The sequence below is a fragment of the Periplaneta americana genome, chromosome 12 (genome assembly GCF_040183065.1).
Source record: "Periplaneta americana isolate PAMFEO1 chromosome 12, P.americana_PAMFEO1_priV1, whole genome shotgun sequence".
Lineage (NCBI taxonomy): Eukaryota > Metazoa > Arthropoda > Insecta > Blattodea > Blattidae > Periplaneta > Periplaneta americana.
The window spans coordinates 54,541,655-54,569,321 of NC_091128.1; the positions used below are offsets into that span (position 1 = coordinate 54,541,655).

General features: G+C 37.6%; 2 protein-coding genes across 8 annotated transcripts in view; one reads left to right on the forward strand and one right to left on the reverse strand.

Annotated features, from left to right (window-relative positions):
- promL (prominin-like) overlaps positions 1 to 18,502 on the reverse strand; it is a 407,308-nt gene extending 388,806 nt beyond the window's left edge. For all 7 annotated transcript variants that reach the window (XM_069841337.1, XM_069841339.1, XM_069841342.1 and 4 more), the window contains exon 1: positions 18,296 to 18,502. The gene's annotated coding sequence lies outside the window, so the exon portion shown is untranslated. The remainder of the gene's footprint in view (positions 1 to 18,295) is intronic.
- A 1,557-nt stretch (positions 18,503 to 20,059) lies between these two features.
- Positions 20,060 to 27,667, forward strand: part of LOC138710444 (BRCA1-associated ATM activator 1) — a 53,792-nt gene continuing 46,184 nt past the window's right edge. The window contains exons 1-2 of the mRNA XM_069841343.1: positions 20,060 to 20,452; positions 20,545 to 20,844. Of these exons, the coding sequence (XP_069697444.1) occupies positions 20,326 to 20,452; positions 20,545 to 20,844 (427 nt within the window). The 5' untranslated portion in view covers positions 20,060 to 20,325. The remainder of the gene's footprint in view (positions 20,453 to 20,544; positions 20,845 to 27,667) is intronic.

Here is a 27,667-nt window from a genome sequence, read left to right on the forward strand (position 1 = left end):
TATCTTACAACTTCCACAAGAAGGTGAGGTGAAATTTTAAGATTCCATTTACATTTGTTTCTTTCTGGATGTTAAACAAATCATTTCATAATCCTCCGAATAATATTGATCTGACTGAAGGGAAGGAGAGCAACGGTGAATTGTTCAATGTTGAGTTGTTTGGACTTTTTCCATCAGTCAGACAGGCTAGCTGTTTGTAACGATCCCCACAGTAGGTTTTCACCTAACGACGAAGAGAGATCCACTCTTCGAAACGTTGTGCTACAATTTTTGAAAATTAGCAATGGAAAAAGTCCAAACAACTCAACCATTGAACCTCCGAATAATGTTTCAAGACTTTCAACATTCCTTTGATCTTTCACCATTATAAGATGAATAATCCTCTTTCGTCACTTAGCTACTGTAGCTCATATTTCTAAGCATAATAAACTGTGAAGATAGTGGACTCTTTGATTTTATTACATGAGTTTATTACTAAGCAATAAAACATTAAGATAAACCGATGAAAATTGTTAAATTTATTTCTTAGAGAGGAACCTCGCGTTTTTAAGTTTGTATATCGGTATTCAATTTTTCTGTCTCACGTGTTACTCAGTGTTATATTTCCTTTTTTTTTATTAAACGTAATTAGGAACATTAAATCCAGGCGTTTTAGATGGGCAGGGCATGTAGCACCCATGGGCGAATCCAGAAATGCATAGAGGGTGTTAGTTGGGAGGCCGGAGGGAAAAAGATCTTTGGGGAGCCCGAGAAGTAGATGGGAGAATAATATTAAAATGGATTTGAGATGATGGTAGACACTGGATTGATCTTGCTCGGGATAAGGACCAATGGCAGGCTTATGTGAGGGCGGCAATGAACTTCCAGGTTCCTTAAAAGCCATTTGTAAGTAAGTAAGTAAATAAGTTGTAAGATTACACTATATAACTTATTGCTTTAAATTAAAAAAAAAAAATTGTTACATGAATATATCCAAATAATATTGGATTGGTGCATAACTTCGTAGCATTTTTCTATACTTTCATTCATTTAATAGTACTATAGTAACACAGCTACCATAGTAATGAAAAACGCTACGAACTTATGCACCAACCCAATATAACTTGAAATCCTAACGTTAAATTACGAAAAACAAACTACTAACTTAAATTTTTTTATCCATTTGTCTGGAGTCCACCTCCTCAATTTTTTATATTGAAGTAAGACTTAATAGCTTTTTATTTTTAATTCCAGGTATACTTACTGTTCATCGTTCACTCAATAGCTCTATTATGCCACATTTTCATCATCACAGAAACAGTGCCACATGTCTTTCAATATTTTTAAGAGTTACCGAAACGGCAATATTCCAGTACTGAGTCTGAGGTCTGACCTAATGAATATCAATACTGTTTCTTCCATCCATTCAAGGTAACACTCGGATCTCGAGAAGACTGAACTGAAGGAATTACATCTGAAAGAGTATGTGACCAACTTGTGTGGTTCATGGACAGATCCCGCATAGGGACGAAGTTGGGTGCAGGCATCTATGGCCAATCTCTAGGACTAATATCACTATAAGTATCGGGGAATATGGCACAGTTTTCCAGGCGGAAGTATTCACCATCCTAAACTGCGCATTTAGAGAACTTGAGAAGGGTTACCATGGTAAACGAATTCTCATCCTCACAGACAGTAAAAGTGTTTTAAAAGCACTTCCTTCAGATTAGATAAAATCCAAATTGGTATGGGACTGCCTGAATGCTCTGATAGCTCTGTCTTCTCATAATAAGCTAGAGCTGCGGTGGATACCGGGACACCAAGGCATTCAGGAAGATGAAAATGCAGATCAATTGGCCAAAAAGGGTACAGAGATACCCTTTGTTGGACCTGAACCCATGGTTGGAATCAGTTTACTCACAGCCAAAACCTCGGTTAAGACATGGATTAAGGATAGACACCAAATTAAGTGGCAATCCTATCCTGGACAAAAACTGGCCAGGAAACTGGTCTTAGGTCCAAACAACTCTCCCTCCTCTTCTCTGCTCAAATTAGACAGAAGAATGTGTAGTTGCATTAATTACTGGGCATGGTCACTTCAGGAAACAACTACGCACAGTGGGACTTTATGAAGAGGAACCCATCTGTCGAATGTGCAAACAGGAGGAAGAAACTGCCTCACATATCCTGTTTGACTGCCCACTCTTAGAAAGGAAAAGATTTTCCCTTTCAATAACGAGGGAAGTTTTAGAAATGGACACTAATGTTGGAGCCAAAATACTGTTGCTAGTCCAAGGAACAGATTTTGGAAGACAATGTTAGTGTTCATTCCAATGGGAATGCACAATAAGCCTTTTTAGGCTGACGTGCAGGAGGCCTTTAAGACTCCTTAAAAAAACCCTGTAACCTAACCTAATGAAACTGCATAACTACATAAATAGTCTGTTAAATGGAAAATCTAATAATTAATGTTTTTTATGATGTCAACAATAATGCAACTTATCATGGACAATTTTATGTGTACAATAGTGACAAAAAAACCGGACCAACCCTTGTAACTGATTTCAGAGTCTTATTCACTCCAGAGTACTGGTAACTAAGACTTTCGTGGTTCGAATCCTACCTGGGAAGAAAACTTTTTTTTTTGTTCCTTATTCAAATTTATTCCCAATACTTCTCAATTGCAGCCATATTTTACTACTTAATTAACTTACTATTCCCAGAACATGAATTTTAACAGAAATCGAAAAGTATTGGGAATAAATGTGAATAAGGAACAAAAAAAAAAAAGTTTCCTTCCCAGGCAGGATTCTAACCACGAAAGTCTTAGTTACCAGTCTATCGTCCTCTGGAGTGAACAAGGCTCTGAAATCAGCTACAAGGGTCGGTCCGGTTTTTTTTTTGTCACTACTGTACATGGCTCGTAAAAGACAGAGTCACTGCATGGAGAAAGAAAATAATGTCTGATTCTGACTTCAAAGAAGTTTACTTAGGCTACTGAAAGAACGAAAAAAGGGATGAAGAAACAAGAAAGGAAAAAAATTTGAATTGTTAGCAGATTCTAAAAAATTAAAAGATAAACTAGCAAGAGACAATGCACGTCAAAAGAAATGTTGGGAAAGAAAATGGCTTGCTTCCATGCAGCAACTACCTCAGGAAGAAATGACACCATTGGGATCATATCAGTCCATTCGGTCACTCAGGAAGACTGTCAGCAGAGTAAATAAGTTAACGACCAAAAGTCCATCAAAGCAAGAAGCTGTTCTCATGAAATTAACATCAGCAATTTCACCTGTGTTTAAGACTGAAGGCTGCAAACGTAGGACCAAAAGTGTTATTAGAAAACAACAAATTAAACTCATGCACAAGTTTTACTGCAGAAATTATACAAGTTACCAGGCTCCAGGCAAATCAGTGAAGCAGGGTGTACTGATGTTAATTTTTTACCAGTGTTGTACAAAGGAGTAGGTCTACCAAAGTCCATTTTTTTATTGGGTTATTTTACGACGCTGTATCAACATCTCAGGTTATTTAGCATCTGAATGAAATGAAGGTGATAATGCGGGTGAAATGAGTCCAGGGTCCAGCACCGAAAGTTACCCAGCATTTGCTCGTATTAGGTTGAGGGAAAACCCTGGAAAAAACCTCAACCAGGTAACTGCCCCGACCGGGATTCGAACCCGGGCCACCTGGTACCAAAGTCCATTGTAGGCTATGTTTTGCAATTATGTGATTTGCTAAAGGTGCTTAACTAAAATAAATTTAAAAATCTATTTCTGTTTGTAGGTACATAGGTTTTGTTGTAAAATAAAACATTTTTTTCCTACATATTACCCACTTAATTCAATACCTTGTCCCACTTGTCACACATATAACAAATTTATGTTACACCCGTAACAAACAAAAACCTTCAGATCTAGAGTAAAAGAATTTATAACCCAAAAGTAATTTGAGAAATATGTTTCTCATTAATTGTATATTCTTGGAAAAATAGTGATATTCACTACTCTCAACATGATTCACAAAATTACTAATTAGAGCAGTGGTACTCACTAGTAATTTTAGGAGAGCCAAAAAGATAGATAGTAATTTGCCGAGAGCCACAATGCATTTTACTGAATTGAAGATTAATAATCAATCTTCTTAATGTATCCAGCTGTTTGCTAACAAGATAAAGTGCACTATAGTCCACTGTAGTCTATTCAGTTGTTTTTCACGAGAAATGACGGGTATTTTGATCGGTGTTCATTATAGATGCTTGTTGCTCGTAGCCAGAGTTGGGGTGTAGTCAGGGCTGTGTCTTCTGCAACTGGTACTGATGATTTTAATTTACTTCTTTTGTGGTTCATGGATGGACAGTATAGAAGAATGTGTTCCAGATCTTCATCATGAAGATTGAAGATTAACAAAATACGCGAATTTTTAATTACTGTATTTATGAACAGTGTTGTCATGGGGCTCATATAAGGCCATACTGCATATGGGAACCTACAATTTTTTAAGGAAGTGTAGGGGGAAGAGAAAATTTTGCCTCATATGAAGCCATTCGGCATATAGGTGCCTAAGTTTTGTACATGGAGATATAGGCTATACTGATCCTAGATAATATCTTACTGTTCCTAATATAAGATATCTTCTTTGATATTCATTAACATAAATAGTCCACCTCTACAGCGCTGGAATCCAGAACCATATACTGTGTGACACAAAAGTCAGTTGACAAATGGTAAACATTACTAACTGTAAAACTGAAATAAGGGGACAAAAGGGGTAGTATGTGGCCTCGAGGGTTCACAGTTTGCTGATGGTTGTGAACTATTAAAACTCGAGAAACGCCATTTAATCCTACCAAGTCCTACATATGCATGTCCACGTCATGGTCCCTGGGTAACGCTAAGCCATGTGAGGGCGCAAAGCGAGTCCTTGATGCTATAATTGAGACTTATCAGCTAAGGGAGTAAACCCTGACAGAAAATCATCGTCCCCTCAGGATTGCTGGGAGGTTAGGCGTAGGGTTGGCGACTCTACCCTGTAAAAAACTATTGCTATGAAACCCAAAGAATTAGTAAACGGACGGATTAATCGTTGGCAACCTGGCTTGAAAAAGGTAAATGAGTTACGGATTGGTACTTGGAACGTCCTAACATTATATAAACCAGGAGCATTGAAAACGCTGATTGAAAAATTGAAAATATGTACTGCGGACATAACAGCAATACAGGAAGTGAGATGGTTAGGTGAAGGAGTCATTGAGAAGAAAGAATGTACGGTCTTCTATAGTTGTAACAAGCATAAACATCAATTTGGTACAGGATTTGTAGTAAATAATAGAGTCAAGCATATTATCATGGACTTTAAACCCTTAAGTGATAGAATATGCATCCTTAGAACTAGAGGTAAATTCTTCAATTGTAGCCTAATTAATGTCCACGCTCCGACGGAAGACAAGCAAGATAACGAAAAAGAAAGTTTTTATTATCAATTAGATAAAGCTTACGACTCCTGTCCCAAGAACGACATTAAAATTATACTAGGTGATCTGAACGCACAAGTTGGTAAAGAAAGTGTATACCAAACCACCATTGGGAAACATAGTCTCCACAATGTCAGTAATGACAATGGATGTAGGCTAATAAATTTTGCAGCCTCTAGAGGAATGGTCATAGGAAGTACAATATTTTGTCATAAGAAGATCCACAAAGGTACCTGGAAACACCCTGACGGAGTAACTGTGAACCAGATTGACCATATTCTAATAGATAAGAGACATATATCCAGCTTGATGGATGTTAGATCTTACAGAGGAGTTAATATGGACTCAGATCATTTTATGGTTATATCCAAATTTCGACAAAGAATATCAAATCATAAAAATGTAAATACACACCAAGTTAACAGCAGGAAAATCGTAAAATTCAACATTGAAGAGCTAAAAATTGAGAAAACTGAAACATTATACAAGCAGCAAATGGAGGAGCAACTAAGAAATAGGAAGAATGACACGACAGCAAATAATGTGACAATAAATGAATAATGGAATGGAATAAAGAATATAATTACTAGAACAGCTGTAAGTATATTAGGAGAAATTGATAAACCAGAAAGAAATCACTGGTTTGATGAGGAATGTGAATTGGTTACACAAGAGAAGAATTTAGCTTATACCGTAATGCTACAAAGAGGATGCACAAGACAATCTAAAGAAGAATATAGAATTAAAAGGAGAGAGGAGAAAAGAGTTCATAGGACAAAGAAGAGGATATATGAGAACCAGAGTATGGAAAACTTAGAAGACTTCAGATGGACAAACAATAGGAAGCACTTTTATAAAATTGTCAACTCCGATAGGAAAAACTTTAAACCTAGAATCACTATGTGTAAGGATAATGAAGGGATGATTTTAACAAAAAGGAATGAAATTCTAAAACGATGGACCGAACATTTTAAGGAACTTTTAAACAAGGAACATAATGATCTACAATGTATTATAAATAATAACGATTATAGGAATGATGATCATGATGATATTGATGAACCCACCAAAGAAGAGATAAGAGATTTAATAATTGGATTAAAGAAAAACAAAGCACCAGGAATGGATAGTATCCAATCAGAACTCCTTCAGAGTAGCAGTAATGAATTAATACAAGACATACAGAAATTAATTAAGGACATATGGACACAAGAAATGATTCCTGATGATTGGAGAATTGGAGTTATATGCCCATTACACAAGAAGGGTGACCAGATGATTTGCTCTAATTATAGAGGAATAACGTTATTAAATACCACTTATAAGATATTCTCCAGAATCTTGCACAACAGGCTATTACCATACACAGAAAGGGCCAACTATGTAAGTCCCCTGATGTGGTTACAGTCATTAAAATATCAAGATTAAGATGGGCAGGACATGTGCAAAGGATGGCAGATCATGAGATACCCAAGAAAGTTATGGGGAATAAATTTGAAGGAAAAAGGAGTGCAGGACGACCAAGACTGCGATGGATGGATGGAGTGTTAGAGGATCTAAAGAAAGTGGGAATTAAAGGATGGTGGTTGGTTGCCAGGGACAGAGATGCATGGAAGAGAGTTCTAAGGGAGGCCGAGGCTCAAATTGGGCTGTAGCGTCGATGATGATGATGAAAACTGAAATAATTATTGTACCAAATAACATAATGATTTGTTCCCTTTAATCCCCATAATCTAAGTGACCTTTTTCATTTGTACTGTTTGGTTAGCAGTACATATTCCCCCTTTAAATCGCTAAAATTCTCCATTTTTTGTCTCATCAGTTTTCCTGAATTAGTTTTTGTGGAATATGTAAAATGAATACAGTACATAAATTGAAGTAGGCCTTGGTACGGTAAACAATAATGCTAAAATTACTTTGTGTTTTGTTTTATTTACTGTTTGAAGCTACTGAGTTATTATTTTGAGTTGAGTAAGAGTTGAAGAAGATAACATTATTGTTTATTTTTTCAGTTGTGATATTGATATTCATTGAAAGTTGAAGAGATCATGTTAACTCCTGAACAGCGAGTAGGGCTAGTACTGCTCTGTGGGACAATCACAGGACAACAAGAGAAGCTGCAGACAAGTTTCATCATCGTCATCCTGACGTTCCAAAACCGTCATACCTAAATGTAGCCAAATTATTGCACAAATTTAAAACTAATTTCAGTGTACCCGACAAGAAACAAATTGGTCATCCCAAATCTGCTACTGACAAACAGCATTCAATAGACTTGATTGCGAAGATGACGGCCAGCCCTAAAAGGCCAGTGCACCACATTGCTCGAGAAAGGGGTATTAGTAGAGAATTTATTTACAGAATATTGAACTGCATGTTTTCACCCCTACAAATTACAACATTTACACACAATGCAAGAAGAGGATCCACTCAAGAGGCGAATATATTGCAACTGGATCACATAGTGTTTGCATACTCATTGATTTTTCCTTCACCATGTTCTGTTCAGTGACAAAAGCTTATTCTTTCTGGATGGGCACGCTCGTACACAAAATGCATGATACTGGTCCAAAGAAAGCCCAAAATGGATGCCTGAAGCTAACAACATTGGTGCTCCAAAAGTTATGGTGTGGTGTGGAATACTAGGTGATATAGTTGTGGAACCATATTTCTTTGATGGAAATGTAAACCAACACACATATGGGGAATTGCTGAACAGCACTGTAATGGAGTTCTTGTATGATTTTTCACTGAACAAACAGATAACAATGTGGTTTCAACAAGATGAGGCCACGGCATGTTATGCTCTAACAGTTTGCCAGAAACTAAAGAGATGTTCGGTATGCACTGAGTTGGACGAGGTGGACCTCAGTCATGGTCTCCACGGTCCCCAGACCTCACACAGCTTGATTTCTTTCTATGAGAATTTGTGAAACAGCACATTTTTCAGCTAGAGTCTACAGCTATAGATGACTTGAAACAAAGGATCATCCATGTTATCCAGCATATCCCATCTGCAACACTTTTAAGTGTGACAGATGAGGGGCAGAGAAGGCCTGACAGCCTTATCTCTACCAGGTTAAATAAATAAATACTAAATACTAATACTAAGAATGTCAGGCTCGAGTGAGACACTGTTAAGTAAATGGACCACATTTTGAACATTTGCAATAGTGAACATACTGTATACAATTGTATTTTCAATTAATTAGAGTAATGTTTTCCATTTGTCAATTAACTTCTATGTCACACGGTATAAAAGAATGGTTGAAAAAATAACCGAAGTGCTGCAGACACATGCACCAGGATTCATTAAGTCAAGTGCACATCTGTGACATTTTCATAGAAACTTCTTTAAATAAAGCTTGTTTTACAATTAAAAAATATATCAAAATAATTTCTTTACATCTTCCTTAACATAAAAACATTTATTAAATGACTGTCGAAGGAATAATTAGAGAGAGTAAAATATACTTCAAGGGAGAAAATAAGGGATAGGGCACATGGTCAAGAAAAAAATTACCATGACAGCACTGTTTATAATAATAATAATTATTATTATTATTATTATTATTATTATTATTATTATTATTATTATTATAGTTGTTTAGTCAACTGTCTGAAGACAGGTTTGAACCTCTTAAGTAACACCAATAAGGCATCACTCATGAGTCAACTAGGCCAGGAGATAATGGGATAAGGCAGCCAGTTCTTTTCCCCCTCCAATTCATCCAAGTTTCGTTTAAAGTTTCACAGAAGTATCTCAGTACTCTGTGTGACCGCTAGGTGGCTAGGTATGAGAAATGGCAGCGATAGAAGAGCGTGTGTATTGCGTACTTTAATTCCACACAACAAGATTAGTAACCACTGTACAAAGACATTTTCGCACACGATATCATAAGGAAGCACCAAATAAAAACACAATACGTGGTTGGTATTCGAAATTTACAGCCACAGGATGTCTCTGTAAAAAAAAAAAATCCACCCTTGGGTTGGACGAACCTCTAACAATGATCGGTGTCTTATTCACTGGCCTCCTCGTTCGCCTGACCTGATCCCATGTGATTTTTTTTCAATGGGAGGTTGTCAAAGATCAAGTTTATGTACCACCCTTGCCAGTTAATCTTGATGACCTGAAGAATTGGATATGCACGTCTGTGGCTAGTGTTGACTGGGATATGCACTGGCATGTGTGGATGAAGTTGGACTACTGTGTCGATGTTTGTTGCATGACGCGAGGAGGGCACATCAAGCACTTGTAGCAGTTGTAGCTTCAAAACTTGGTGAGTGTCTCTTTTCATTGGTATATGTTTGAATACTATAGGCTTCGTACTTTTCATAATATATGATAATGAAATCGGTTAAATCATTTGTGCTAGCCCTGTATAATAATAAGGAAATGTGCACAAGTGTTCAAAGATTATAGATGTCCTCTACCGAACTATGTAACAGTTTTTGTTAATTGTGTACAACACAACACGTGATATCTATCACATGCACCACCACAGAATAAATTTACATTAACTGTTATTCATTTCATGGATATGCATATTGGTAACTCTATATGATGGAAGCTGTGGACTGCTAATCTTGTTACCATATGTCCCCTTTTTTGGTTTACTCCAGTCCAGCTTCTGTCGGTCATAGCACTGGTGGTGTAAAACTCGTCACCAATGACAAATATCTCTTCGAGTGATTCTCCGCTAGAAGTTCTTTATAGTAGTCAATAAGTGGCAGCAGGTGTCTCTTTTCATTAGTACATGTTTCAATACTGTAAGCTTCATATTTTTCATAATAATCGCTTAAACCATTTGTGCCAGCCCTGTATTATAATGAAATGACTATCATCTGGCTGTCACATCTTGCAATGCTTTCAATTGAAAAATAACTTTATCATTTGTGCAGCAGAGATTCTCGAATTCGTGATTTGATATAAGTTATTAGCCGAGACAGAACGACCTAAACAGAATTGATTTACAAGAAAGTTCTTCATTAGTTATGTAATTATAAAAACAAATATGTAGTGCATTTTGTTTAATTTTACTTTATTTCCATTCTCTGAATGAATATGTATCTACCAATATATATTTTTTCTCACTATACCACTGTGTCCTATACGACTCCAAAGTTTACTCAGCCTCCCATTAAATTGAGTACCAGGACTATTCTATGGGTAAAAGACAATCAGTGTATGGTACCAAGCACACCACCTCATTCTAGTGTCCAGGACATGACTTCCACCCTAAGAAGTACCAATAAGCATACCACTGCATTCCCCCACTCGCAGCTGGTAAATTTTGTGGAGATTATCAGAGTAGGCCTTTACACAGAAATACTCACAGCTACATCTCCCAACATTTTATAGCTTAGACTCTCTTTTATTACCATCCCTGTTTCAATTAATTGTCTTTGCCTGTATATATTTGCTTTGAGTGAGATCAACTGAATATGACAGAATGAATTAGTTACGACTTGGAAGGCTCAGACACAGATAAAAAGTGAACTACTAGATGGAATTATCATAAGGTAATGTAACTTCATGATCATGTGATCAGGGATTCGTTTCATGAATTTGGTTGCAGACATTTTCATGAAACGAATCCCTGATCACATGATCATGAAGTTACATTGCCTTATGATAATTCCATCTAGTAGTTCATTTTTTATTCTATCTTGTCATCATTCCATCTAGTTGTTTACTTTTTTTTAAGTAAGAACGTATGTGAATGGGTTCCTTAACATAAGATTTTGTAATTTAGGCCCTACAGTACAATACTATCTGACAATAAGTGACACACATAAATTTTGCAAAATAATTTAAAATACTAACCTGGCTATGACTTAAAAATAAGACCAACTATTCTCCATGGCAAATGTCCTGCATATGACCTTCAGCGGCTTCATTGCTCCCACGAATCACAGGAGTGCAATGTTGCCTAATAAAGGAATATTGCTATCAAAGGGAACGTTGGCAGTAGGGCATTTAATTCATTCTGAAATTCAGTAACTTGCCAGATATAAAGAGAATGCATTTATAAGTACGTCGAAACAAACTGTAATTTTAGGTCAAACCGTTCCCTCTGTACAATTATTACAAGAATATGGGTTATAGCGCAGTGTTCGATCTTAACGCATTCTGGAAGAATAGCACTATTATTTAGAGCACCTGCATGACTCAAGACACATAGATACAATAAATCAGAAAAGAAACACACACAGTCAAGCTGACACACTCTTATCATTCCTCTGTACAGTATTTATATTTGCATAAAAAGCAGCTAATTTCTCGTTCATGTGAAAGAATATTTCTGTTACACCTTGTCATTCAGTAAAGCAAGTGATAGTGATAAAAGGGAGACAAAAGGTTGTGTTTTACGCAGACTACGCACAATTGACATTTGGAGTTTAAGAGTTTTTTCTTATATTCCAGCATTCTTCCCCTTTTAACAGACAAAGGCAGAGTCTTGAGTTCTTCAATGAAGCGAAAACGGTCGTTTAACTCGCCGTAACTCGGAAACCAGTAAAGATTTTGAGTATCAATAACTTTTAAAAGTAATTTCTATTCTTTTTCAACATTTCTCTCACTCTGACCCTTCTCTAACGTGAAAAACAAAAAATTTTGCCGTTTACCAACTTCTGAAGGTAAATGTCTATCTTGAACAGATCACTTTGAACTTACTATTTTTTCTCTCTGTCTATGCTTTCCTCAGACATTCGTCTATCAATCATAAAAAATTACAGCACGATTGGTATATTAGGAACTACAATGTGATAAATATTTAACGCAGATGGAAACTGATTTCTCCCTCTCTCTGGCTCCAGTATCGCCGTCTCTCTCTCTCTCTCTCTCTCTCTCTCTCCCACTCAAGCCATCTATATTACAATGCCGTAGTGATCTCAGATTAATTCTCCTTATATGCAGATTTGCCGAGGAGAATAGCACTGTTATTCTATACAGGATGAGGTAGAAACAATGGCCTATTTTGCACATTTTATTTCAGCATGAAGAAATACAACTACACATTATTAGTGTGCACTGTTCGAAAGAACATTTCATACAACTGATCACATATGTCGATTTTTGTAAATTATGTCCTTCAGGTGTCCACCATTGTTGGCGATGCAATCTTCTGCACGAACACGCAGACTCGCCATAACCTTACAAAGAGTGTCGCCTGTTATGGCCTCGATTTCGGCATGAATATTGTTTTTCAAGCCCTGAATAGTTGTTGGCCTGTTAGCATACACTTGGATTTCAGGAATCCCCACAGAAAATAAACACAAGCCGATAAATCAGGCGAAGAGGTTGGACAGTTGACATAACTAAAGCGGAAAACAAGATGCTCTGGAAACATTCTGCGGCTGTCATGGACATTCTGGCTGTGTGAGCGATTGCACAGTCCTGTTGGAACCACAACTACTGCATATGGATATTTTTACGGCACATTTACTGTATTACGAACTGTTGCAACATAACAGAATATCGATCTGATGTTTCAGTCACACTGTCACCTGCGTCATTCTCAAAAAAAAAAAAAAAACACGGACCAAGAATACCCTGCACAGGCACGCTATACCACACAGTAACTTTTGCGCTATGAAGTGGTCTTTCGTGTATCTGATTAGGATTGGTAGGCGCCCAGTACCTCAAGTTTTGCTTGTTCACATATTCCGATATGTGAAAATGGACCTCGTCAGACATCATGAACTTGTTGAGAAAATAGGACTGAGTTTTGATCATCTCCAGAGGCTGTGTACTTCTCGTGCCTGCAGGTCTTTGCACCACTTGCGAGCTTGTAGGGATGAAACTTCATATCCAGATGCAACATCAGTCGCATACTTCTGTCCGAGATGTTAAGGACTTGCGAATGCTGACGAACTGATCGCGTTGGACTTCGCTCTAAAGCAGCTGTTACTCTTGCAATATTGTCCGGGATGCGAACCGTACGTGGCCTACCAGGAGGCTTCTTGTTTGCTGCAGATGCTGTTGCTCTGAACTGCTGGACCCATCTCGCAATCGACTCCCGGGACGGAACTTTTATCATTCCTACCAATGTCAAAATGTTGCCGAAACAAACGCTGCGTTCGTATGACACTATCACAACTTTTGAAAAACGTTTCAATTACTACAAACGCACGTGTCAAACAATGGCGCGCAATTTAAAATAAGTCATTGTTCCTGCCGCATCCTGTACTCCCGTGTAAGCCTAGTTAATATGGCGCAAGACAATATTTGAAATAATAGAGGGTATGAAGGTCCCTCTGAATTCTGACAATTCTGAGAAAAAGCTATACAATGTTGAGGATGTAGCTTTGAGTATTTCTGTGTTTACTCTGATGTTTCGATAAGGTTCAGAAAATGAATCAGCTGCGAGTGAAGGATGCAGTGGTATGTTTAGACCTCTTTCTATGAAGGCAGTCTTTCTGAGGGGGGAATAAGAATGGATCCCAAGTGAGGACGTATGCAGTCATGGATCCCCCAAAACTTCACAAGAGAGCAGAAGAGGATTTGTGTAGATTGCAGTCGTGAAATATTGCGTAGATTTGATGAACAACACTAAAAGGGCATTGTATAACGTCTTATTTCTTTTTTTTTTTTTCTTTTTTTCTTTTCTTTTTTTTTTTTTTGGTTGATTATTTAACGACGCTGTATCAACTGCTGAGTTATTTAGCGTTGATGGGATTGGTGATAGCGAGATGAGGCTGAGGATTTGCCATAGATTACCTGACATTCGCCTTCTATTATTCCCCCTGTAGGGGAGGGCACAGACTGGGACTGTCCTCCCACGCAGGCCGCTCGGATGGGCCCATTGTACTACTCAGAATAGAATGGTATGCATGTCCTAAGTCCTCCTGCACTACAGATATATCTTCATGCTACTCCCAAACTTCCTATGGCCTACATGATTCCTTTACCATTTTACATAGCCTTTACTATAGTCTCTCAACCCCGCCCCACAAGATACCATGAGCCCAGTGGAGAAACTGTGATGCACAGCGTTACCACCAACATATCTACAGGGTCCAAGTTTGGCAGCAGAGCACAGGCAACTCTACATAGGAGCAAGCCCAAAACCTAGGAAATAAACAGAGATGATGATGATGATGATGATGATGATGATGATGAAAGAAGGGAAGTGTAATTATGATGGCAAAATGAAACCGAGGTCCAACGCCGAAGTTTATCCTGCAACTCTGCTTCATTTGGTTAAGGGAAAACCTCGGAAAAAACCTCAAGCAGGTAACTTGCTCCAACCAGAATTTGAACCCAGGCCCTCTCGGTTCACAGTCAGATGTGCTAACCGTTACTCCACAGCGGTGGACGACATTCACCTTACGGTTGGGGAAAACTTCGGAAAAACTCAACAAGGTAATCAGCCCAAGCGGGAATCGAACCTACACCCAAGTACAACTCAAGATCAGTACGCAAGTGTCTCAGCTGACTGAGTTAGGGCGGTGGCTATATGACATCTTCAAGAGTGATGAAAATTGGATGTACCAATATGCCTCAGATAAGAAAAGACAGACTGGTCTGAGTCTTCCCTGGAGAGGATCCACCAACAAAAGTGAAGAGGCAAGAAGCAATGGGAAAAAGATGAACTGCTTGCTTCTTCTTCTCTGCCAGCCACATTGCTACCATTCCACTCGATGATCAAAAGGCAGTTACTAGGAGACAGTATACAACAAAATGACTATCTATAGTCTTCGACGAAGTGAGGAAGAAGTGCCTGAAGACAGGCTTGCATTGACTCCTACTTCACCACGACAATACATCTGCACACAGCGCACAGGAGACGACCAGGTTTCTGGACGAACACAAGAAAAGACTATGTAACAACTTTCCTACAGTTCGGATTTGACCCTGTATGACTTCTTTCTTATACCTAAAGTGAGGAAAACATTTGTGGTAGACAGTCCGAATCCCCTGTAGCTGCAGTGACTGCATGTGAAGAGTGTCCTTGCACTGTGTCCAAAGAAGTCTGGTAACTAAGTCTATTCAGTATTTTCAAAATGGTTTGAGCAAATGCGACACTGCATAAAGCATGCTGGAGAATACGAGAAGATGTAGGCCTAATTGTAAGATTTAATTTAGACCTATTTGCTTTTATAGTGCTATTCTCAAAACTTCCAAAGTGACTCCCATATACCTAATACAGCACAAAACAGGGCAAGAAACATATTAGACCTATATAGGTCCTACTTGGTTCTTTAGTTAAGAGATTAAAATTTCAATTTCATTTGCTGAGATTAAGGCCGTATGTCCCCCTTCTGGCAGATTTAAATGGTAATAATACAATTCATTTCTGGACCTTAGCGAACTGATATGCCTATATTAGGCCTAACTTTATCTCGTTATCTGCTTATGTTCAAACCCTTCAATCTTATTTATTATTATTATTATTATTATTTATTTATGAGTAACAAGTATCTTAACAGAAGAACAATATTTTTTTACACAAAACAGTAGGTATTCATTATTGTTGTTTAGTCAACTGTCCGAAGACAGGTCTGAATCTTACAAGTGATACCAGGAAGACACCAGGAGGCAACTACACCAGGAGGTAATAGGGTAGAGTGGCCAGTTCCTTTCCCTCTCCATTGCATACATTGCCAACTAGCTACAGTACATAGGTATTCATTATATAGGCCTATTACAAATCTTTATGATAAATGAATTACTTAGTCTATTCAAAAAAGGGGCCAATTCGTAATTTTTAGAGGAGGAAGAAACCAATATCAAATACAGAAACAAAATCAATTCTTTAACATCATATATTTAAAGCACTTCCAAGAAGGTATGATATAATTTATTCTCCTTGTGAGTGCTTGAATAGGGTTTTTCATTATAGCCTAATTTGATAATAACAGAATTGGGCCCTTTTTCTACAATACTACTAAGTTATTTCAGAAAATAAAATTCCTCTTAAATCCTATTTTTATTAATATAATTTGAAAACAAATCAAATTCTAAGCTATTACATTAAGTACAGTGCATCTGGGCCATATGTCCAAGATGACTGACCGGCCGCGTGCCCAGTGGGAGGCAGCGCTTCTGCCACTAAGGTGACATGTATGCTGGCGCAGCTACTCAAGATGATTTCAATTCATATCAACACTACAATGTCTATAAATAAAACAGTTTATCTGTAACTTGGCCTCTGGCAATATTCGTTTAGCTGAGATGGAGAGCAGATCGTTTTGTCATGTAACCATATAGGCCTATTCATTAAGGGAATGTATTTACATATAGGCCTACAACACATACATAAAGAGTAGAAAATCATGTGCTTCAACGAGGCGAAAATTCATACATAAATTTCCTGGCCGGTCAGTACTCTCTAAAAAAGCATAATTAAGTTTATTTAATAGATTCAATGAAACAGGTTCTGTAAATGACAGAAAAAGACGACAAAAGGGCCATGTTCTTAGAGAGGAATAACTGGATGAAGTTGAAGCCGCATTAGAATGTAGCATGCAAGTCTCTGAAACGTTTAGCACAGCAGACAAGGATTTCTAAAGCTCTGCGGGAGTGGCAACAAAATTATTGAAACTAAAATCATAGGCCTACTGAATTCCATCGTCATGAATTACACCCCCAATATTACAATCGCAGGCTTAATTTTTGCAATTGGGTGTTAGAAAAAGTAAATTAATGAAGAACATGAATAACAATTTCTTGAGAAGGTGTGAAATATGCGTAGGCTACAAGAAAATGAACATAACATACAGCATCTTCTATGAGCAGGGTGAGTACCAAATGATGATGTCCTACTTATCTAGGGCCTATACCTAAGTTTTAACCAGTTAAGTTGCGCGTGTGCACTTGCCATCTCAGCAGCAGAGGTACGGCCTCTCACCAGGCACGCGGCTGGTCAATTATCGCGGATATATGGCCCAGACGCATTGTAAATTCAAAGAGATGGGACGACATAGGCCTAGTAAGAAAACTGGAACTCCAAACTACAAAATAAACCATATTGCTGACTGAGTTATATTAATGAAATAATCAGTAAATGACAAAGTCATTCTACTACAAACTGAAATACGGTGTTACAATAAGGTCCCCAAAGTCTCAAAAACAATAATTGGGCCCATCTTCTACCAACCGAGATATTCATTAGGCCTACGTATTTTCTGCTGAAATTATAATTATGATTGGACCATTTTCCTATTGAGTAGATGCGCCTTCTAAAGCGATAAGTATAATAAAATGGAAAAGAGTGATTTAAAAAAAAATACTAACTTAGTTAGTCTCTCTCTTCAGTAGCCGCTTGAAATGAACTAAAATGTAACATATGGATAGTTTATAACAATTAGATGAATAGTCATATGAAACAGTCACACATACAAAAGGACCAATTGTTTCTATTTTGAATCATAAGTACTACGTTCTGACATGCTAACTTGCATTGAACTATCAAATCAAGCAAGACTGCTAAATACCTATACAGATCTCCGAAATATTTACCTATCGTTGTATCTGTTACTACTAAGCTATTATCTTTAATGACTTGTAAATATAGAACAATCCTGAGTTCATATTTCATTCATATGAACTTCTAAAAGAAGCATATTTGTTTTTTATTATCTATTCCTATCATTTCATTAAGCTTACACTACAGCTTAAAATTACGTCTTATCGTGGCTTCATAAAAAAACTAATAACTTAATCCAGACTGTATAACAAATAATTTAGTTTCATATCACAACTTTTATCATAATGAATGTAAATAGATATTCTAAACGTCAAACTTTGAAGATCCATTTGCATCTGTCAATGTTTATGTACCAATTCGATTGCTCTTTATTGCAGTACACATTTTTCCTATTATCTAGACTTACCTAACGTATTGTCCAATAAAAACATAAGCAGTTAACCATCATGTTCCTCTTCTTATTTTAAAGGCCATTTGTAATTTCTTTTCACCCTGTTCAAGAAGTAAAACTATTACGTTGGATAACAACTATTATTATTTTTGCACCATTTTAAAAGTTAGTTACAAATTATGTTACAGATGGCAGTATGATCCTGGATTCCAACAGGAGTACCACAAACTAGTGATGGGCGAAGTTGTTCTTTTCCCGGAACAGTTCCGACGGTTCCGGTTCCGAAAAAATACTATGTTCCAAATAACAGTTCCGAAATAACAGTCACCAGTGGTGATGAGTCGGAGTCGTTGAGTCGTTCAAACGAACGGTACAGTACCCTCCCTCTTTACCATAGACAAATAACACCATGCAGCTCACACTGGAGCACTCATAGGCATGACATAGTACACATTCTTATCTATAGATGGCACTGCAATGCACATTCGAATCGATTTTGGAAAATTGCTGTGCATGCGGACAGAACGCAAAAGCTTAATGTTAGTAATTACACAGCTGTTGACTACAAGGACAGAATACAACACTTTGTTTTCGTACATAAAGTTATAAAGATATGGTAGCCAACTAAAAAAAAAAAAAAATCATTAATTTTTATTTTTACTTTTCTTAATGCACAGTTATAATAATAATAATAATAATAATAATAATAATAATAATAATAATAATAAATATTACAATTTCATAAATAAAAAATGATATATATTGGCAGTACTGAAACCTGGAAACCCCGCAGTGGGTTAGTAAAATGTTGGAATCGCATCTTTACCAAAGTGTAATTTAAACTTCGCATTAAACATCGCTCTCCAAATCAGTACTTATATGGGTAGTTTCCAACAAATAATGCTACAACATTTTTGTCGTTCTTTGATAACAGAGAAGATAGCACAAAAACTTGTGCTTGTCAGACTTAACCTCAACAAACGACATACATTGTAACTAAACCACTCATTACCATTTACGACTTTAACCTTTGTATAGAATCAGCTGATCAATGAATTAATAATAGTATGCGTACTTTATGACTTTGTAGAATGTTTATAAAACAGAATTAGTCAACTAATGGTGAAATAAACCATAAAGCGGGAATGAATATTACAGATTATTAAATACTTACTATAACATTACAGATGATTGGCCAGTCTTAACAAATGTTGATATTAAAAGTTCGCGCCACCGCAAGGATTTCAATTTCCATGCGCCCCCCTCCAACCACGTGAGAGTTTCAAATACCAACTTCATCCAACGAAGTTCCAAGTACAACATAAAGAACAACGAGAACAGTGGAACTGCTGCTGTCGTTGGTTCATCGGAACAAGCTCCGACGTTCCGACTGTTATCTCGGAGTCGGAACATACCTTGTGCAACGCGGTACTGCGAGCCCGCAACAGCTGGGCAAGTGAGCAGCTCGGAGTCGGAACACTGTTATTTCGGAACAGGAGGTTCCGACCTACTGTTCATTTTTGCAACAGTTCCGAGACCGGAACAGTTCCAAAATAACTGTTGTGTTATTTTTTACCCATCTCTACCACAAACTTAAATGTCCCTACTGTAAAATTACGTTTATGAGCCATGAATATTCTTTACATTCTTTATAATGTAAATCTTTTTGTAATAAATATGATAATCATTTGTATCTGTTAGCAGTATAATATAGTTTCAATAGATGTGAATAACCATTAATCTCCGGTTCAGTTAATGTAATTTCATTAATTTGCATTTACGTGTAATCTTTAACTTTAATGTGATACAACGCTATAAACATAAATATTGCAAAATTTATACTTCTACGACTTTGACCTTATGACCATACATAACCACAAACAAACATCTAGATCTATGTGTAATTTGTAGTCTGTTCGATAGGATGTTCGAGTAGCGAAGGTCATATCATATTTACAGACGAAATAAATCCGGTGGAACTTAAAGAAGGAAGAGAGGGGAGTGTCTAGATTGAAATGTGTATTGTGATGGTGCAATAACAGTGGATGAACATGGCCGATTCTCCCGAACAAGATAAACTGGAACGTGTTTTATATCGCTTTGTAGATTCAAACTACAAAAGCACTAGCAGTGATGACATTTATATGGAAAAACTTCTAACCCACCTCTCTGGTAATGACATTTATATAGTTGCTGTGAATAGTATGCTTTGTATTGTCATTTGGGTGATGAGAAAATTATAAATAGGTTTACTAATTTTTCAGGAAGCAGCAGTTATCTCATTGACCTGCCAATTTGCAAAGAATGGATACAGAAAATGGTAGAAATATGGAAGAACAAAACACTAGAACCATCTTTGGCCTCATTTGTTTTACGTCTTATGGGGTTAGTTGTCGGTGACTGGAAGAGATTTGAATTGCTACAAGTTACTGATATAGTTGGTCAAGTGAGTCAACTATTGAAACAACAAAATAAAGATAATTCATCAGTGAAATTAGCATATGTCAGAATGCTTTCTGGATTACTTAAACATGATTCAGGTTGCAAATGGATTATCCGCACAGGTAAGAGTAATTATTATCACTGACTGCTTAAGGTTCATGCTTTATGTCTTAATGTTTATCCACGAGCATTTGTCCAGAAAAGCTATACATTTAAGAGGGCATCATATTCTTTTGCTTCACTGGCTTCTGTGAGATGTACCTATGTAATGATAGACACGTGTTTTGTTTGCAGCCACAAATACTTTCAACATAGAAATCGTTCGATACTTACGTATACCGTATGTATTCCACTGTACTGTTGTAGTCCCTCTCCCCTCATACTTGTTACAAATAGGCCTATAATACTCAAGAGGTTCAGGATGCAATACTAGTGCGCTTAGCCAAAGGTCCCGGGTTCGTTACCCGACCCTGGAAAAATTTTTCCCTTAAAATTATTCAAATCAACTTCACAGGGAGCTATACCTGAAAGCTAGATTTGCGCAATACTAGGGAAACTGATCTTTTTTTTTTAGTCATTCGTCCTGGACTTCGTACATGTTACATTGGTAGGTAGCCTACTTAATTTGTGAGATGTGTATAGTGATAGACACGTGTTTTAGTTTGCAGCCACAAATAGGCTACTTTCATCAAATAAATCATTGGATACTTGCGTGTCTGTATTATAATGGGACAAGGTAGAGTGTTGACCGGCCATTGAAGAACTATTGCACACTGTTATTATGCCAATGTGGTGCTATAAATCAATTTTCAACATTTTTATCACAGTCACAACACATTGCAATTCTTATTGTACAATATATGGAATTATCACTACATTAACACATTTAAATGTAATTATTATGAAAGTCGCCATATTTTCTTCCTGCCATTACGATGAAATACGATTTACTTCCACTAGATGGGCCACGACACGAGTAGCAGGGTTGGTAATACATGCAAACGAAATAATACTAAACGTGTGGAATGTTACTATAAGTTTGTAGTATTATGTGACAAGTTAGGTTAGATTAGATGTGTATTATGTGACAGGTTAGGTTAGGTTTGATTAGGTGTGTAGTATTATGTGAGAGAGGTTAGGTTTGATTAAGTGTGTAGTATTATTATGTTAGCGACACTGAAACCCACTGTCACATTAAGGAAATATGGCCATATTCTTAATTCACACACGACGATTTTCGTATATAAAGTAAGGTATGTATTTAGGGCGGATTGGGTGGACATAGAGCTCTCCCAATGATCACATCTATTTCTAATAATCAATACTATAAATCCAAGGCATTTTCAAAGTATTTTAGCAAGTTCCTATAGTGGCCGGAACATAAGTAACCTTCACAGGTACTTAATTAATAACAAGTATAGGAGGGTAATTGATGATAGTGTATGGATTTCCTGTTAGTGGACGTTCGTGCAGATGGTAGATTTGATGGGTCTGTATGATTATAGGATATCGGTAGTATGTTTATGAGAATATATGTTGGCTAGATTGGGGAATGGGGTGATGTCATAAGATTGACGTCATCGGTTAGTAGGGTTACATTTTGTGTTTGCGGGTAAAAATATAGAGGTAGCTGTGGATTCTGGTGGTTAGGTTGGTATAAGTGTAAATTTTATTGGTGGTTGGTACCGATGAGGTTTGAATGGTGTACCGGTAAAACATGTGTTTGGATGGTGTGTAAGTCATTCTATTATTTGTTCAATTCGTGACCAGTGTGCTACTGGTGATTTGTTTGGCTATGGAGTGCGTTGCTGGCCTAAGAGGAATGAAACGGACGGCTGAACAAGGTCGACGTATGTGAGAAGGTTAGAGGGTTAGTTGAGGTGATGTCTCAGTGACATGAGATCGACTTATGTGAGAAGGTTAGAGGGTTAGTTGAGGTGATGTCTCAGTGACATGAGGTCGACGTATGTGAGAAGGTTAGTGGGTTAGTTGAGATGATGTCTCAGTGACATGAGGTCGACGTATGTGAGAAGGTTAGTGGGTTAGTTGAGGTGATATCTCAGTGACATGAGGTCGACGTATGTGAGAAGGTTAGAGGGTTAGTTGAGGTGATATCTCAGTGACATGAGGTCGACGTATGTGAGAAGGTTAGTGGGTTAGTTGAGGTGATGTCTCAGTGACATGAGGTCGACGTATGTGAGAAGGTTAGAGGGTTAGTTGAGGTGATGTCTCAGTGACATGAGATCGACTTATGTGAGAAGGTTAGAGGGTTAGTTGAGGTGATGTCTCAGTGACATGAGGTCGACGTATGTGAGAAGGTTAGTGGGTTAGTTGAGGTGATATCTCAGTGACATGAGGTCGACGTATGTGAGAAGGTTAGTGGGTTAGTTGAGGTGATATCTCAGTAACATGAGGTCGACGTATGTGAGAAGGTTAGTGGGTTAGTTGAGGTGATATCTCAGTGACATGAGGTCGACGTATGTGAGAAGGTTAGTGGGTTAGTTGAGGTGATATCTCAGTAACATGAGGTCAACGTATGTGAGAAGGTTAGAGGGTTAGTTGAGGTGATGTCTCAGTGACATGAGGTCGACGTATGTGAGAAGGTTAGTGGGTTAGTTGAGATGATGTCTCAGTGACATGAGGTCGACGTATGTGAGAAGGTTAGTGGGTTAGTTGAGGTGATATCTCAGTGACATGAGGTCGACGTATGTGAGAAGGTTAGAGGGTTAGTTGAGGTGATATCTCAGTGACATGAGGTCGACGTATGTGAGAAGGTTAGTGGGTTAGTTGAGGTGATGTCTCAGTGACATGAGGTCGACGTATGTGAGAAGGTTAGAGGGTTAGTTGAGGTGATGTCTCAGTGACATGAGATCGACTTATGTGAGAAGGTTAGAGGGTTAGTTGAGGTGATGTCTCAGTGACATGAGGTCGACGTATGTGAGAAGGTTAGTGGGTTAGTTGAGGTGATATCTCAGTGACATGAGGTCGACGTATGTGAGAAGGTTAGTGGGTTAGTTGAGGTGATATCTCAGTAACATGAGGTCAACGTATGTGAGAAGGTTAGAGGGTTAGTTGAGGTGATATCTCAGTGACATGAGGTCGACGTATGTGAGAAGGTTAGTGGGTTAGTTGAGGTGATGTCTCAGTGACATGAGGTCGACGTATGTGAGAAGGTTAGAGGGTTAGTTGAGGTGATATCTCAGTAACATGAGGTCGACGTATGTGAGAAGGTTAGAGGGTTAGTTGAGGTGATATCTCAGTAACATGAGGTCGACGTATGTGAGAAGGTTAGAGGGTTAGTTGAGGTGATATCTCAGTGACATGAGGTCGACGTATGTGAGAAGGTTAGTGGATTAGTTGAGGTGATATCTCAGTGACATGAGGTCAACGTATGTGAGAAGGTTAGAGGGTTAGTTGAGGTGATATCTCAGTAACATGATGTCGACGTATGTGAGAAGGTTAGAGGGTTAGTTGAGGTGATATCTCAGTGACATGAGGTCGACGTATGTGAGAAGGTTAGTGGATTAGTTGAGGTGATATCTCAGTAACATGAGGTCGACGTATGTGAGAAGGTTAGAGGGTTAGTTGAGGTGATATCTCAGTGACATGAGGTCGACGTATGTGAGAAGGTTAGTGGATTAGTTGAGGTGATATCTCAGTGACATGAGGTCAACGTATGTGAGAAGGTTAGTGGGTTAGTTGCAGTGGCGTATACTGGTTTAAGGGTCTGGGCTACCACTGACCCTATTATTACACAAAATATATTTTTAAAACCCTATAATAAAATTCCGTACCTATTTATATGTGAATTCCAGACGTCTTGATTGGGACGAAAATACTTTGATGACTTCGTCATTGAAATTACAGTTGGGCCGCTTGCGAAGTTTCTGTAGAAATGACTTTTCAATTGACATCAGTGCCAAGCCGGATAAACGTTCTTGTGTATGAGTTGATCTACAGTAGGATTTTATTCTCTTCAACGCAGAAAATGTTCTTTCTACCGATGCTGACGTAGCTGGTATTGTCACAATTAATGTTGCCAATTTAAGGACTTCAGGAATAACTTGGTTCAGCTGGTTTTCATATATGGCAGATAATATTTCATGGATAGGTTTGTTCAAAAAATCAAAGACTTCTGCTGAATATATTACACTTAATTCATTTTTCAAACGTACTTGATCAAAGTGACTGTTATAGGACTGAAATAATAATTTGTTTAGTGCCTCATTCGGGAAGTTTTCTCTATAAGCAGAAAATTTTTGAGAATCTAGAAGATGTGTGAACTGAAGCTTTCCATAATCAGAAAATCTGTCAGTAATTTCCATGTGCATACGATCTAGTATGCTGTAGTACAGCTGCCTGTATTTCAATTCACCATCTCCTTTTCTTCGCTTTAATGGTGGTTCCATTGTATTGTCTGAAGAATTTTCATTTTCCATATTACTCCATATGGACGGAAACCCACTACGTCTGAACTTGGATATAGTATTTTTTAACTTTGATACCTCTTGCAAGCAGTATGCTATGTCTAGACTTTTTGTCTGAAGAATATTGTAGAGCACATCTGTATGTGCGAACACACTAGCATAGACTTCAAGAAGAAATATATTCTGAAACTGTGTGAAAAAATACAAGTATCCTTGAGCTTGCACAATTACATCATCATCCCAGTTTTCTTCAGAGTCATTACAAATGATATTTTCAAAGAAAGCAGTCAGTTGTTCTCTGTATTCCTTTACTGTATTTACAAGCCAAGATGTAAAATTCCATCTAGTTGGTGCTACTTTTGGGAGTTTCTTTTTCATAAATTCCTTGAGTTTTTCTGATCTTTTAGGAGATGATGAGAAAAATGCAGCTAAACCCGACAGTGTTTTGAAAAAAATGCGGCATTCTGGAATGGTTGAAGTAGTTTGTTGCAAAACTAAATTGAGGACATGGCTGTAACAATGGACAAATAGTGCTTGAGGATACTTTCTTGAACTTTTGTTTTTAAGCCATTAATATTTCCCGCCATAACTGAATCACCATCGTATGTCTGTGCAATTAACTTATTGCCGACATTGTATTCTGCTATAACACCTTCCACATGCTGAAACAAAGCAGCAGCAGTTTTGCCCGAACTGACATTTGTGAATCCTATAAACCGTTCTTGAACATTGGCAGTACTGTCGACGTATCTTAAAACAGTGGACAATTGACTCTGATTAGAGCAGTCACTTGTTTCATCAACAACAATGGCCACAAAAGGTGCTTCTTCTATTTCAGATTTTATGTTCTTTATCATAACCCCACTTATAGCAAATATTAAGTCATTCTGAATTGCGGGAGAAGTACCACGGAATACTGTTGAACTCTCAAGATGATTGGCCAGTAAATGGTCAAATTCACTTAAGGAACTTAAATATTCAATATAATTTCCTCTATTGTCTGATTCCACACTCTCATTATGACCCCGAAAAGCCAATTCTTGTTTTCCTAGAAAGCAGACTGCGTTAATAAGACGCAGTAAAATCTCCCGATTTTTTTTCACAAGAGCATTGTGTTGGTTGATGTGTAGAACTTTTTGCTTATCTAGCTGTAAATCAATTCTTATCTTCCCAAAGTTTGCAAAGTTCATGCTACTATAAATATGAGTTTTTGATTTGTCGTGTTTTAGGACTGCCGTTCGAAGGGAGTTCATATTAGAAAACCCCTCTTTTGACCACACATTAGTTTCGCGGCTAAATAACAAACATGGCCAGCAAAATAGTTTAGATAGTTTAGAACTACCACACAACCAATTCCACTTACCATATGATGTTGAAGTGAAATGGCGTGTGTACTCACGCTGTTTTTCTTTTACGTCCATGGACAAATTTAACTCAGGAGTTTGTCTTTCCATTTTCACAATTTCAACTTTCTCGTTGTATGTACGACGGTTAAAAGGCACTTTTAATAAACCTTCTATTACACAGTCATTTTCAACACAAACCTCTCCAGAAACTTGTTCTGCCATATTTTTCACAATATTACTTAATTGGGAAATTAAAAACTTAATAATTCACAATTAATATAACTCTTAGACACTCGAACAAATCACAAATTTAAAATACTGCACTGCAAGAACACAATCACATTAATGAGCTAGCGTACTAAGCATATTGTTGCTTCGCGCTTTCCAAGAAACCGATCACAAGAGCGGCAACTCACCCTCCTACAGTGCACGATGGAAACAGGAGGGAGTGAGGGACGGGCAGTTGTGCGACGTGAGCGGAATGGTCACAGGCTACCCTTCGCGGCAGCGGTTTCTCCAGTGATGCCGCCTTGACAACTTGTTTCTTTTTGAGAGCAGAGAGCGCATATAAATCTAACAATTACTTTAATTTTAATTACTGTGGTAAAACTAATACGGTAATACAAAATTATTACATTATGTTATATTATAAACTTTTTCTTTTGTAATTTCCTTGGGCTACTGCCGGTAGCCCCTGTAGTCCGCAAAATACGCCCCTGGTTAGTTGAGGTGGTATCTCAGTGACATGAGGTCGAATACTGTGAAGTCCATGATATAAGTGCGTTTTCTCTGCTGTGTATAGTGTCGAATTGCCGAAATTTCACGTATGGGATCGTGTTGATGATATCCTATTTTGAATAAGAACAGATGGGTTGTATTCCAGAATGGGATGTTGTGAAATTGTTTTGCTGATATCCTATTTTGGATAAGAGCGGATGGGCTCTGTTCCAGAATGGGATATCGTGAATTGTTTTGGGATATCGTATTTTGGATAAGAGCGAATGGGTTATATTCCAGAATGGGATATCGTGAATTGTATTGGTGATATCGTATTTTGGATAAGAGTGGATGGGTTATATTACAGAATGGGATATCGTGAATTGTTTTGGTGATATTATATTTTGGATAAGAGCAGATGGGTTATATTGGAGAATGGGATATCGTCAATTTGT